The sequence below is a fragment of the Urocampus carinirostris genome, chromosome 3 (assembly GCF_059441175.1).
Source record: "Urocampus carinirostris isolate Australia breed hairy pipefish chromosome 3, RoL_Ucar_1.0, whole genome shotgun sequence".
Lineage (NCBI taxonomy): Eukaryota > Metazoa > Chordata > Actinopteri > Syngnathiformes > Syngnathidae > Urocampus > Urocampus carinirostris.
In genome coordinates, this window is record NC_142351.1 from 2,779,055 (window position 1) to 2,791,574 (window position 12,520).

Sequence of the window (12,520 nt, forward strand, 5' to 3'; positions counted from 1 at the left end):
CGGTGTTGGAATTTCTTGTTAAATCAACACAAACTTAAATTAATCATCTGACTCCAATTTGTGACCTTTCCCAATCACCATTCATCCAAACAATTTGCGCGCTCTTTTCTGCATAGAAAGTTCTCAGAAGCCGGCATTTCACTCACGAGTTGATTTATTTCTAACACACAAATCATAACATCTCTGCACGCTTCTCCTTCAAAAAAAACGACTCTTCTCCTTCTTCCGAGTTGCTCAGCAAAGCATCTCCTCCGCCCCTTTGCTGCTCCCATTGGTCTCCCGTTCCCGGAAGAATGGCGCGTCGACTCCTCCGCGTCGGCCCCCGGACAGCTGGTCGCCTCCCTCTGCCTGAGAGCTGCCCAATGTCGAAATTTACTCCAGAAAACTTTGGCACATAACACAAATAGTCCAACAGACAAAATCAAATTCAAACTTCCACATTCCTTTACCAGTATGGAAATACCAATAATGAATGTTAATGCACCAATTGAAGAAAAGGGGACATATTTTCAATTATCAGCTAAAGTAGTAACCAATTGTGAGAAGGGAATGTTTTAATGATTTTAATACTGTACAAAATGGCAAACTGGACAAGTACCCATCAGAATATGGACCAAGTACAAAGAGGTCGACAGTGTAAAATAACATAACTAACGAATTGGGACTGATGGATCCATGGAGACATAAGAATCCCCAAACTAAGGACTATACTTTCCATTCAAACCCTCATGTCAGCTATTCACGGATTTCATTTCTTTTACATTTGAAGAAGACATATGCATACAGTAATGGAGTGTGGTATAGAGAATATTACTATAAGTGACCACGCTCCAATTACTTAAATAATTGAGTTTGGACAATGAACCGCATTTTAGGTATTGGAGGATGAATATATCTCTCCTCTCAGATAAAAATTTAGAACAGGAAATATAGCAGTGTACAAAGGAATATTTTCAAATCAATGACAATGGGGAGGTTTCTCCATCAATATTATGGGAGGGAGGGAAAGGTGTAATAAGAGGGAAAATAATTGAAACATCTTCTCGACTGAAACGAGCCTGATTAAATAATCAAAAAGAATTGAAGGATAAGATTCAGGAACTAGAAGCAGAGCATAAAAGAGCGCCAAATGAATCCAGATTACAGGTATTAAACAGAACAAGAAGCCAATTAGATGAACATTTAGTAAATAAGGCGTTTTATGAATCAAAAATATCAAATGGGCAATAGAGCTAGTCGGTTTCTAGCCTTCCAACTTAGAAAAACCCAAACAGACAGAATCATTTCATGGATAAAACATCCTATTTCGAAACAATGTTTAGCAAAACCCAAAGGTATTGCTGCAGCGTTTGCAGATTATTGTAAAGATTCATACAAGGACTCAGAAATTGATTTGCATAACTTTTTGGAAAAACTACATTTACCGATAATTTAATTTTGTGTTTGTGTTACATTTTCAATGTGGGTGCATGCGGCTTATATACAGGTGCAGCTTGTGTAAGTACAAAATCGGTTTTCCTCTTAAAATGTAATGGGTGCGGCTTATAATCAGGTGCGCTCTATAGTCCGGAATTTACGGGATATAAAAAGGATGATGTTGGTTAAAATTCAGATTTAAAATATGTTGAATTCATTGTACAAGTCAAAAGCAATATACAATCACTTGTTAAAAGTATCTTGTTAAAATGGATGTAAAATGAATTAATTGATATTCTAAAATGTATTTTTTGTCAACTGAAAAGAAAACTATTTGATTTGTCTCCAGCGGGCTGCTGACGATTTTGATAGCCAGCGGAGGTGCTAACCACATGGTGCGTGTATGTTGCGTCGCTCATTGCAGCAACTGGAATAAAAGCCTCATCATCCGGTCCAGCCTGAATGGGGATCCTTGGTGGGATGGCTACACTGCGGTTACACACATATATATATGTATATATATATATATATATATATATATATATATATATATATAATGAACATTAGAAACATTTTGTCAATTTTTGCTACTAACATTAGAATAGAATAGAATATATCTTTATTGTTATTGTTACAACATGGGTTGAATATATTGTGACACCAAAATTGGACGTGCCACTCCAGGTCCACATTTTACAGTAAGGATAAAGAAAACAGCAACCACAATGACCACAGTTAGCTCTCTCTGTAGATAGAAGGGTCTACACGATACTGCTAGGAACTCTATATCGAGTGAGCAGTGTGTGTCAATGATTCGGCTGTTATTGCAGCGCATAGTCCCCCACCTCTGTTTTTACCGGAGTCTCTGTCTCGTTCGTGCCGAAGAAACCTGTGTCCTGCTGGTTGGACTGCGGCGTCGGGGATGCCAAGACTCCGTGATGACAAAAATACTCCAATTTCGGACGAAGCTGTTGGTGGCGATCCGCAGCTCAAATTCACTCATTTTGTGGACAGTGGATCTGGCGTTGGTCAGGAACACGCTTGGGAGCGCTGGTCTCTGTGGTGGCCTTCTTAGCCTAGGACCGACCGGCAGCCTTCAATCATCCAAATTGGAACACACAGATAGAGATTTTTTCCCTCGCCTGAATTTATTTTTGAAATCAAATGCCTGCAAATGAGTGTAGCGTGGGTATCTTAACAGGTGAGACGATAGCTTGAAGCCTTACCTGGTACCGTATCAAACTTATAAACTAAATAGTGCATTTTACACATTTTTCTATGGGTATGTTTGGGTGTTTCCAAAAGTGGCTATTTGGAGAAGACCAGTTTACAGTTCAAAAACCTCTGCAAATGTGTATTTTATTTCGGCCATTTTTTCACAGACATTGCAAGAGTTGTAAACGCTTAAATTATCGTTCCGCGTCCATCCCAATTCTGCATACGTGCGCATAAAAATTGTGCGTAAAATATATCACTGGTAGCGACGGGGTTTCATTTTAATACAATAGACACATTTTCATATCGACTAATTTTGAATTTTATTGGCCAACCAATGTGTCGATTATCATTTGACCCGCTCACGATTGGCTCGTTTTTAGCAATACAGACCGGTATAGGCTAATGCGGGCTGAGGACCGAGAAGCAATTGGCCGAAAAAGTTGTCCATCAAAAGAAAACATTTTTAGAAGTCTGTTTATTTGTAAACAGGAATTAAGGGGCTAAACACACAGCTAGAAACAAGGCAGAGATACTTTTCGACTGATATATTTTTTTTTATCCATTTTGTTTTGGAGTAAACCTTTATAGGATGTTACGTACTATTATGGAACTTCATGGCTGCAAGACCATGTCCTCGGTGAGCTACGACAGATTTAGTTTCAGGGATGAGTACATTCGGAAATCGTATATAAGTTCATATTTCAGTTTAAAGTTGTCTTACAATGTGGTCATGGTGATTTCCAGTCTCTACTTCATCTTGCTCCAGGAAAATCCAAGTCCCTTTTCCTGTGGTGCTCCGGTTTCCGACACAAATTTGTTTGAAATAGTCCGTGTCTAGCATTTATCATGAAGGATGCAACTTTAAAACCAATGTATTTTCATCTTTAAATGATCGATTTTGGAGTTCGTTGATATGCAGGGTTGGGTAAGGTTACTTAAGCTTGATTACTTTCAATGACTTTTGGATGACTCCAATACCAAATATGCTAATAAAAGACAAAAAAAAAACTAAATATGAATCAAATGATGACTCACAACGCGTGGTAAGCTTTCTCTCCTGGCTTTGATCTCTTTGATCTCCGGCAAAACGAACATCAAAAGCGACAGAAACAAAATGAAAAGAAATCCAAACAGCTTGCCAACATCATTTTTGCAGTTCCGTGTGTTCCGTTACTCCCCAACCCTGCACAAAATTGAGTCATTCCATTCATATTTAGTTTCTTTTGTCTTTTATTAGCATATTTGGTATTGGAGTCATCCAAAAGTCATTGAAAGTAATCCAGTTAAAGTAACCCTACCCAACCCTGTTGATATGGATAATGATTGATCAGTCCAGAACAAAAAAAATATCGACCAACAAATAACGCACTCAGTTTGATTTTATTAAACTACGTTTTATTCACATGACAAAAAATTGGATCAAACAAAAGAATAAAGCACATTGTTGACACAAGCACTCAGTGTTAGTAAAAGGGGAAGGTGGAAGAAAACAGGTTAACTGTACTAATCAATGAACCCAGTTTTAAGATAATAGACTCATTTCAATGATCAGGGATTGTTTTCATCGCAAGCCAAGATGGGATATTTGCCCAGAACAGCAAAGAGGTTGTTGCACTAACCCTTTCTGTGTACTTTTGAGAACGAAAAGGGGAGGGGTGTGTGAGAAACAGCACATGGCCAACCAGGAAGTTGAAGAAATTAAGATCCCCCTCTCACCCCCCTGCGGAACTGGCTGCTGGACTTCCTCTGTGACAGACCCCAATCAGTGCGGATAGGTCAGAACAGTTCAGATGTCATCTACCTCAGCACGGGCTCCCCCCAAGGCTGCGTCCTAAGCCCCTTGCTGTTCACCTTGATGACACACGACTGCGTCCCTAGGTCCGCCACAAACCACATCGTGAAGTATGCTGACGACACAACAGTGGTGGGCCTCATCAGGGATGACAACGACCTGGCCTACAGAGAGGAGGTGGAGCAGTTGGTGGGCTGGTGCAGGGACAACAGCCTGGTCCTGAATGTCGACAAAACTAAAGAGATCATTGTCGACTTTAGGAAAAACCAGCCCAACCATGCCCCACTTTGCATCAACAACAAGGCTGTGGAGGTTGTCAGCAGTATCAAGTTCCTAGGGGTGCACATTACAAACAAACTCACCTGGTCCGTGAACACTGCATCACTGGTTAAGAGGGCACAGCAGCGCCTGTACTTCCTGCGGAGGATGAGGAGAGCCCACCTGCCCCCACCCTCCCTCATTACATTCTACAGGGGCACCATAGAGAGTATCCTGACCAGCTGTATCTCTGTGTGGTGTGGAGGCTGCAGCGCTACCGACTGGGGTAGTGTGAGGAGGGTAACGAGGACAGCAGAGAAAATAATCGGGACTACACTTCCCTCCATTCAGGACATTGGCCAGAAGCACTGCCTATCCCATGCTAAAAACATTACCGGGGACCCCTCTCACCCCCATCATGGACTGTTCACTCTGCTAGCCTCTGGGAAGAGGTACTGCAGTGTGCGGTGCAGGACCACCAGGCTCCGCAATAGTCTAGTCCCCCTGGCCATTAGACTGTTAAATGGTCAATCTAACATATAGTTAACTTAAATCTAAACGGCTGCTAATCTGACTTTTTGCACTACTGGCAGTTTTTTTTTTTTATAGCTTGCCACTCCTTGCACATTGCTCTCTGCACTATTGTAATTACAGCGTTATTGTTACAGTGTTAATGTTACTGTGTACCTGACTTGTTAACCTGACTGCCCATTTTGCACATCTGGTTAGCTACTCTTCTTGCACTATCGGCACTATGGTAAAATACTATACGTAGCCAAAATACAATACAACATTATTTATATCTGTACATTCAAGGAAACTGTGGGGGTCAGATGCATCGACATTTCGTTCTGTATACACGTGTACTAGAATGACAATAAAGTAGATCTGAATCTGAATCTGAATCTGAATCTTTTGGCGCTGGACTTCACAGGGATTGTTCTCATCCGGACGACAGGGACGGAGAGAACCACAGGCTCTTTAAGCGTTGAATCTATATGAAGACTTTGGGTTTTAAATCTTTATTATACAGATGGACAGTCTGCTCACTTCCTGATAATGAATGTGGGGTTTTTGATGTGTTGGCAGAGTCAATGTTTAGAAAAGGTGAGGGCAAATGGTTTTGTGGCAGTTATGTTCCTAAAGGCGGCCTGTATGGTACTTAGCCAATTGAATGTTTTTTAAGTTACAACCCGTAGTGAATTTTTGACCACAAACTGAGCAGGTAAAAGTCTTCTCGCCAGTGTGGGTTCTTGTGTGTAATTTCTCGTGCCGATATAGATACATTTTTACCCACTAGGTCAATAGGTCAAAGGTTTTTCACCAGGTTGGATTCTGATGTGTTTCTTAAAACTTGGACCCTCGGTAAAACTCTGACCACAAATTGAGCAGGCAAAAGGCTTCTCACCAGTGTGGGTTCTCATGTGTTTTTTTAAGTCCCCACTATGGGTGAATCTTTTATCACAAACTGATCAGGAAAAAGGCTTCTCACCTGTGTGGGTTCTAATGTGTTTTGTTAAGTTTCCACGATCACTGAATCTTTTATCACAAACTGAGCAGGAAAAAGGCTTCTCGCCAGTGTGGGTTCTAATGTGTATTTTTAAGCTCCCACTTGTAGGGAATCCTCGACCGCAAATGGGACAAGAAAAAGGCATCTCGCCAGTGTGGGTTCCAGTGTGTATTTTTAAGCTCCCACTTGTTGTGAATCCTTGACCACAAACTGAACAAGAAAAAGGCTTCTTGCCAGTGTGGGTTAATGTGTGTCTTTTTAAGTGCCCACTTATAGTGAATCTTTGACCGCAAACGGAACAAGAAAAAGGCTTCTCGCCAGTGTGGATTCTCGTGTGCCTTATTAAGCTCCATCTTTCTGGGAATCTTTGACCACAAACTGAGCAGGAAAAAGGCTTCTCCCCAGTGTGAGTTAGTTGGTGTGATTTCAATTGTCCATTTTGGGTAAATTTTTGACCGCAAACTGAACAAGAAAAAGGCTTCTCGCCAGTGTGTATGAGTGTGTGTTTTTTTAAGTCGCCACGGTGGGTGAATTTTTTTCCACAAATTGAGCAGGAGTAAGGCTCCTCGCCAGTGTGGGTTAGTTGGTGTAATTTCAATTGTTCATTTCGGGTGAATTTTTTACCACAAACTGAGCAAGAAAAAAGCCTCTCGCCAGTGTGGGTTCTAGTGTGTATTTTTAACTTCCCACTTGTAGTGAATCTTTTATCACAAACTGAGCAGGAAAAAGGCTTCTCCCCAGTGTGGGTTAGAGTGTGTATTTTTAACTTCCCACTTGTAGTGAATCTTTTATCACAAACTGAGCAGGCGAAAGGCTTCTCACCAGTGTGGAGTTTCATATGCAACTTCATATAAGACTGGCTTTGAAACGTTTTCCCACACTGAGAACATGTGTTACCACCTTCAGCGTTTGCGGAGTGGGACGTGTCGTCGTCATCCGTTTCCAAGTGTTGACATGAACTGATGCTTCGAGGCTCCTGCCAACCGTTATCTTCAGGTTGACCTTGATCTTCGAAAATTGAACGGACCTCGGTCACTAGCAAGACTGGAAAACCGCCCTCCTCTTTAACGCCAACAGGCTCCTCATCCTCTGTCTCTTGCTTAACGTGATAAGGCTTCAGATCTTCCTCCTCCTCCTCTATTTTAACGGCAGGCAACTCTGGTTCCTGCCGCGCAGTAGGAAGATATTTTGGGCTGACGTCTGCAAGACACAAATCACATTTATTTGTATTGCCCTTAACTCGTTCAGTGCCGTAACGTATTAGTACGTTTTCAGAAGCATTGTCCCCGAGTGCCAAAACGTAAAAAACATTCTAAAGGCTTAGGTGCTGCTGATTAGAAAGTATTAGGCCTCTGGGAATGAAATCAGTATGATAAATCACCATCAGATGCCAAGAATGGCTTTGTTCAGATCGTCTTGTAAATTGTTCCAAAGTGTGACTCCACACACAGACACACACATACTTTTACTGTTGGTTCTCACCTTTGGGATGATGGATTTACGACAGCCCCTTAAGTTATAACTTCCCACTTTTCGAGTAAATCATTTTTGGATCTATTCTTACACTATGTAATAATGTCCATACCGGTGATAATTATAACTCCGTGCTTTCCTTTCAAAACCCACAGAAGCCAAAATTGCGGCGAACATTAGCAGCTACACTAGCTTCACATGACTTGCGCTGTCTCGAAACAAAGTTTGCAGACCACTTCCTTCAGTATTTTGGGACTTGCCGCTAGGGCTGCACGATTTTGGAAAAAAAAGTAGCTGCGATTTCTCTGACCAGAATTGCAATTTCGAGGCGATTTTCGATTTGGAAAGAAAAGTGCATTTTCTGCGCTAGGTTTTTTTTAGGGAAAACAAACATTGTGACGTGCCAACATGACTCGAGATGACGTACTTAGGGAAAGAGTACAGTGGGACATCGCTACTTCGCGGTTCCACATTTGCGGGTTCAGAGCTTCACGGGTCTAAAAAAAATAAAATAAAATAATTTTAAAAAATATTATTAATATGTTTTTTAAAGCATTTTTCAAGGGGCGTCGCTTGTGGTTCCACGTTTGCGGGTTCAGAGCTTTGCAGGTCTAAAAAATAATAATTAAATAAAATAATTTAAAAAAATATAAATTAAAAAAAAAAATTAAGCATTTTTGAAGGGGCGTCGCTACTTCATGGATTTTCACTTTTCGTGGGTGGTTTTGGTCCCCACTAACCGCGATAACCAATGGATTACTGTATACGACTGTAACAAAATAGCAACTATAGATGTAAAAGTCAAAACAGAACTGCAGTTGGATAAATAGTCTTTCTTGTCATTATTCAGATTCAGATCTACTTTATTGTCATTCTTGTACACGTGTATACAGAACGAAATGTCTATACATCTGACCCGCAGTTTCCTTGAATGTACAGATATAAATAAAATGTTGTATTGAGTTGGGGTATTGAAGAACTAATAATATACTAAATAATTATTACTATGTATAGTATTATACAGTAGTGCAAAGAGTGCAAGAGGAGCAGCTAACCAGATGTGCAAAATGGTCAGTCAGGTAAACAAGTCACTATACAGTAACAATAACACAAAAAGACAACAAAATTGGAAGATTATTTCTTTCAGGGAAAATTAACGGTGAAGGGACTGGCAAGGTACACGCTAGAGTCGGGTCCCCGCAACTTCTGCGATGTCTTTGTGATGATTGAAAGACGAGAGTCAGAAATGTAGAGGTTTTCACGAGTGGAAGCGCCGAGTCATCCGTCTCACGGGTAATGGATCTGGCGTTTGTGACGAACCACGTTCGGCAGCTTCGGCTTAAGTGTTGTTAGCAGAGCGGTTAGCTTTCCTCTGCCGATCAGTCAATTCCGGGACGGAATTAAAATACAGGGTGCACCCTCTGGTGATCGGCTTTTTGTTGCGCTTTTCGATTTAATGATTTTATTTTCAATGTAACGATCCGCTAAAACCAAAATGTGGCATTTGTTTTGGTGGCCATCTGTGTACGCGCCGCTAGGCTGACCGGCAGCTTACACCAGCCTCTTAACGTCGCGCGCACACGTCTTGCAAACTTTGCCTCGCCTTTATTGGTTGGTGCCATTAAAAACCCGCTTATGATTGGCCGGCGCTGTTAAACCATGGAATGTGACCATTGTTGTTGGCCAAATACTCTGTCAATCAAATAAAAACTGGAAGTATGAATCCTTGGAAAAAAAACGCAGTGGTTTGGGGTTACGCTATCGCACCACGTCACATTGTGATATGGATTCGATTTCGGTTCATCGTGCAGCCCTACTTACCGCTGTCACTCGGTATAAACCCAAAATAAACTGACTTGGGAGACTGTGCCCTTAGGGTGTGAAAATACACGATGTCAAAATACTGAAGCTATGCCTTATTTTGAAAGTTAACGTTGCGCCGCCATGATGACCAACTAACAGAAGGTCGGCTTTAGGTTACGCGTCGCTACGCGTCGACCTCGATTTCTCGACAATTCAGTCAAGGGGAATGAAAACAGACGGTGATCGCCGATGATAAAAAGATTTGCCAATACGAAAAATATTCACCGTTAGGCAAATATGTCTTATTCAAAACGGCCCATAGCGCACGTGACTGATTTAGAAATAAGGTACGTCATTTGAAAGAATGAGCGAGACAGAGGCCCGGACCTTTTTCGAAAGGAAAGTACGGTGGACGTCAACGGCCCAATGTGAGATGTCAAATGTTGTGGAAAGTAGATAATAACTCAGGATAAGAAAAGTTGAACCTGAAATGAACTTGAAGCAGTCTTGGAGATGACAATAGCTTATTGTGTGTAGACATCTGGCGGAAGTCATGAGCCGGGGGCGGGCAACCATCAAGAGTTATGTTGAGCTATGCACTAAGGAGCGGTCCCTTTTTGCCATATCTCCTCTCTGTGTATTTTTTTGGGCGACGCCCAACGACATTCCCCCCAAAATAAGGACGTTGCAGAAAGAAAACGACCAACCTGCTCTGTTCAACACAATTTGGAGTATCTTGTAAACAGTTCCTGGCAACTCTGGTTCCTGCCTCGCAGTAGGAAGATATTCTTCACTGATGTCTACAACACACAAGTCAAATCGCATTTATTTGTGACGCCTTTATTCACAGAAACTCACATAGGGACGCATAGAACACCGCAGGGTTCCTATAGCCTAGGGCAAGTTAATTTCAAGACTTTTTGAATGACTTCGGATGTCAAAATTAAGAAAAAGTTCACAAAAACACACGACTGAAACACACAAAAAAAACACTACATTAATACGAGAACATTTTAAACAAATGTTGTTGTTTTTTTTTTTAAATTATATTTTGGTCCAGTTGAAAACGTTTGATCTGAAAAACAGTACTCTCCAAAGTTTAAGACATTTAAGCAGGTTGCAATGAGTGTTGCTAGGGCCTCAGTGCATAATACACAGTCAACCTCGACATTAAATATAGAGTAAGTTACCGAGAGATCAAGCTTCCTGTCTCAAAATTTCAAAAGATGCAGCAGGTTCTACAATAGCATGCATCTGGTCCAGGTGCCAATCTGAATACTCAGAACGCCTGAACCTTCTAAGCTCGTCCTTCTCCCTCAGGGAAGAGGAAACAAAAGTATGAGGTTACGTTTAAGCATTTAGATATCGCTGTGTCTTAAGTCGAGATTGGAACATTTCCTGTCACGAGGTGTCGGACAGTCCCAAACGCAGGACATAAAGGGATGTGGTGTAACCTGACTTGAGAGACGTTTATTTCAACAGCAACAACAAAAGACGGTACCGGCGAGAAGGGGGTGTGGGACTTGGGTAGTAGAGGAGGAGATCTTGAGAGGGAAACTTGAGAGGAGATCTTTGGGTGGTGAGAATCTTGAAAACAGGTTACCTTGTAATACCTTGAAGAAAACGCTAGAAGTTGCAGGTCTTGGGACAATGAGGGAAAACTTGAGAGGGAGACCTAAGGAAGTTTTTGGGGAGGAGAGAATCTTGAAAAGGAGACTTAGGAATAGAATTTAGAGGACATTTGAGATGAGTGAAGAGAAGTTAGAATGTGAAAGGAATTGAAGGAGGAGGTGTAGCTTGTTGTTTTGGTGAGTGAAAGTCTACAGGAATCTAAACGGTTCAGCAAAATGAGGTGGGAGCCTGGGGTACTCATAGAAGAGGTGGCTTATTGCTCTTTGCCAGAGCAATAAGCCAGGGGACATGTGGTAAAGCTGCCATCTTTTGGATATAAGGAGGAGTGAAAGCACCAAACCCTGACATTTCCACATGGTTGTGTAAAATCCACACGGTTGAAATTGCGATGCACTTTTGGTTTTAAGTCATGTCAGTAATTGTCATTTATTGTATAGAAATCAGGGAACTATTGAAGTTTTGACCCGACTTCATACGAGTTGCTGCTAAACTTCATTTTAATTCCTGCACTTTAGCTTTTTAGTTTGAGGGAAAATTTTCAGGGAGCCATTTAAGTTTTTATGTTACTTTACACGAGTCACTCGAGAGCCTAAATGTTATTTCCTGCACTTTTAGAATTTGCTCGAGTTGAAAAATGAGTCACATACTGTAAAAGGCTGAAAAAAGGTTGTATTTGAATTAAAACCCACTATTCTTTCTTTTAAATGGTCGAATTTTTGGCCAGCCTGCTGAAGTTAGCGAAGCATTGGCAATGTAGCAGAAGCAAAAAAAGTCCAACCTTCCCCGAGCTGATCGTCCGGTCGTCGACGTTCTCTCTCGGTCTCCTCTTTGACTCCCCGAAGCTTCCCTTGGAGAGGTCCTTCTTCCCCACTGGAGCACATTCTCTCCAAGTTTGAACGAAAAAAACGCTCCAACTCGGGAGTAAACAGGACAGACCTTCGGAAAGGACCGCAAAGTGATACTTCTGTCGAGTTTACGTCGTTTGAAGTCGACTACAGGACATTCTATTGTCCGGCACCCATGACACCTTCACATTCGAAACCCCGCCGCAATGGATTGTGGGACATGGATATAGATGACTGTATAGGGCGGTGTGCTGTGGCAGCCCGCTAACTCGCGTGCCTACGTGGCGGCCATCTTGGTCGGGGCAACTTCGCTCAATGGTTGTATATTGAAAAGAAATCACAACCTGCTCATTTTAAAACTGATTTTTATGTGGGCAACTTGTTGTTATCAACGTCAACACTTGCTCTTATTACGGAAAATTAACTTAAAAAAATATTTCAAAACTAAAAAATGCTCCTGAAAAAAACAATAACAATTTATAAACCGTTATAGAGGTTAAAATTTCACTCTTTAACAGGTGTAATAATAACTTTAGTTTTGTTGAAATTCCTGCTGAAATATGTTTGTATAGT

General features: G+C 41.3%; 1 protein-coding gene across 1 annotated transcript; it reads right to left on the reverse strand.

Moving 5' to 3' along the window:
* Nucleotides 1–5,938: 5,938 nt before the first annotated feature.
* Nucleotides 5,939–12,227, reverse strand: LOC148368303 (uncharacterized). Its single transcript, XM_088329686.1, has 3 exons — nucleotides 11,881–12,227; nucleotides 10,178–10,270; nucleotides 5,939–7,394 (listed from the first exon to the last, which is right to left on the reverse strand). The coding sequence occupies exons 1-3, from the start codon at nucleotides 11,981–11,983 to the stop codon at nucleotides 6,157–6,159; spliced, it is 1,434 nt and encodes a 477-aa protein (XP_088185812.1). The 5' UTR covers nucleotides 11,984–12,227; the 3' UTR covers nucleotides 5,939–6,156.
* Nucleotides 12,228–12,520: the final 293 nt, after the last annotated feature.

Coding starts and splice junctions, on each gene's coding strand:
- LOC148368303 (XM_088329686.1), bottom strand. CDS start 11,983: ATGTGCTCCAGTGGGGAAGAAGGACCTCTCCAAGGGAAGCTTCGGGGA. Junction 10,271..11,880: donor GGACGATCAGCTCGGGGAAG/GTTGGACTTTTT, acceptor TGTGTGTTGTAG/ACATCAGTGAAGAATATCTT. Junction 7,395..10,177: donor AATTGTGTTGAACAGAGCAG/GTTGGTCGTTTT, acceptor TGTGTCTTGCAG/ACGTCAGCCCAAAATATCTT.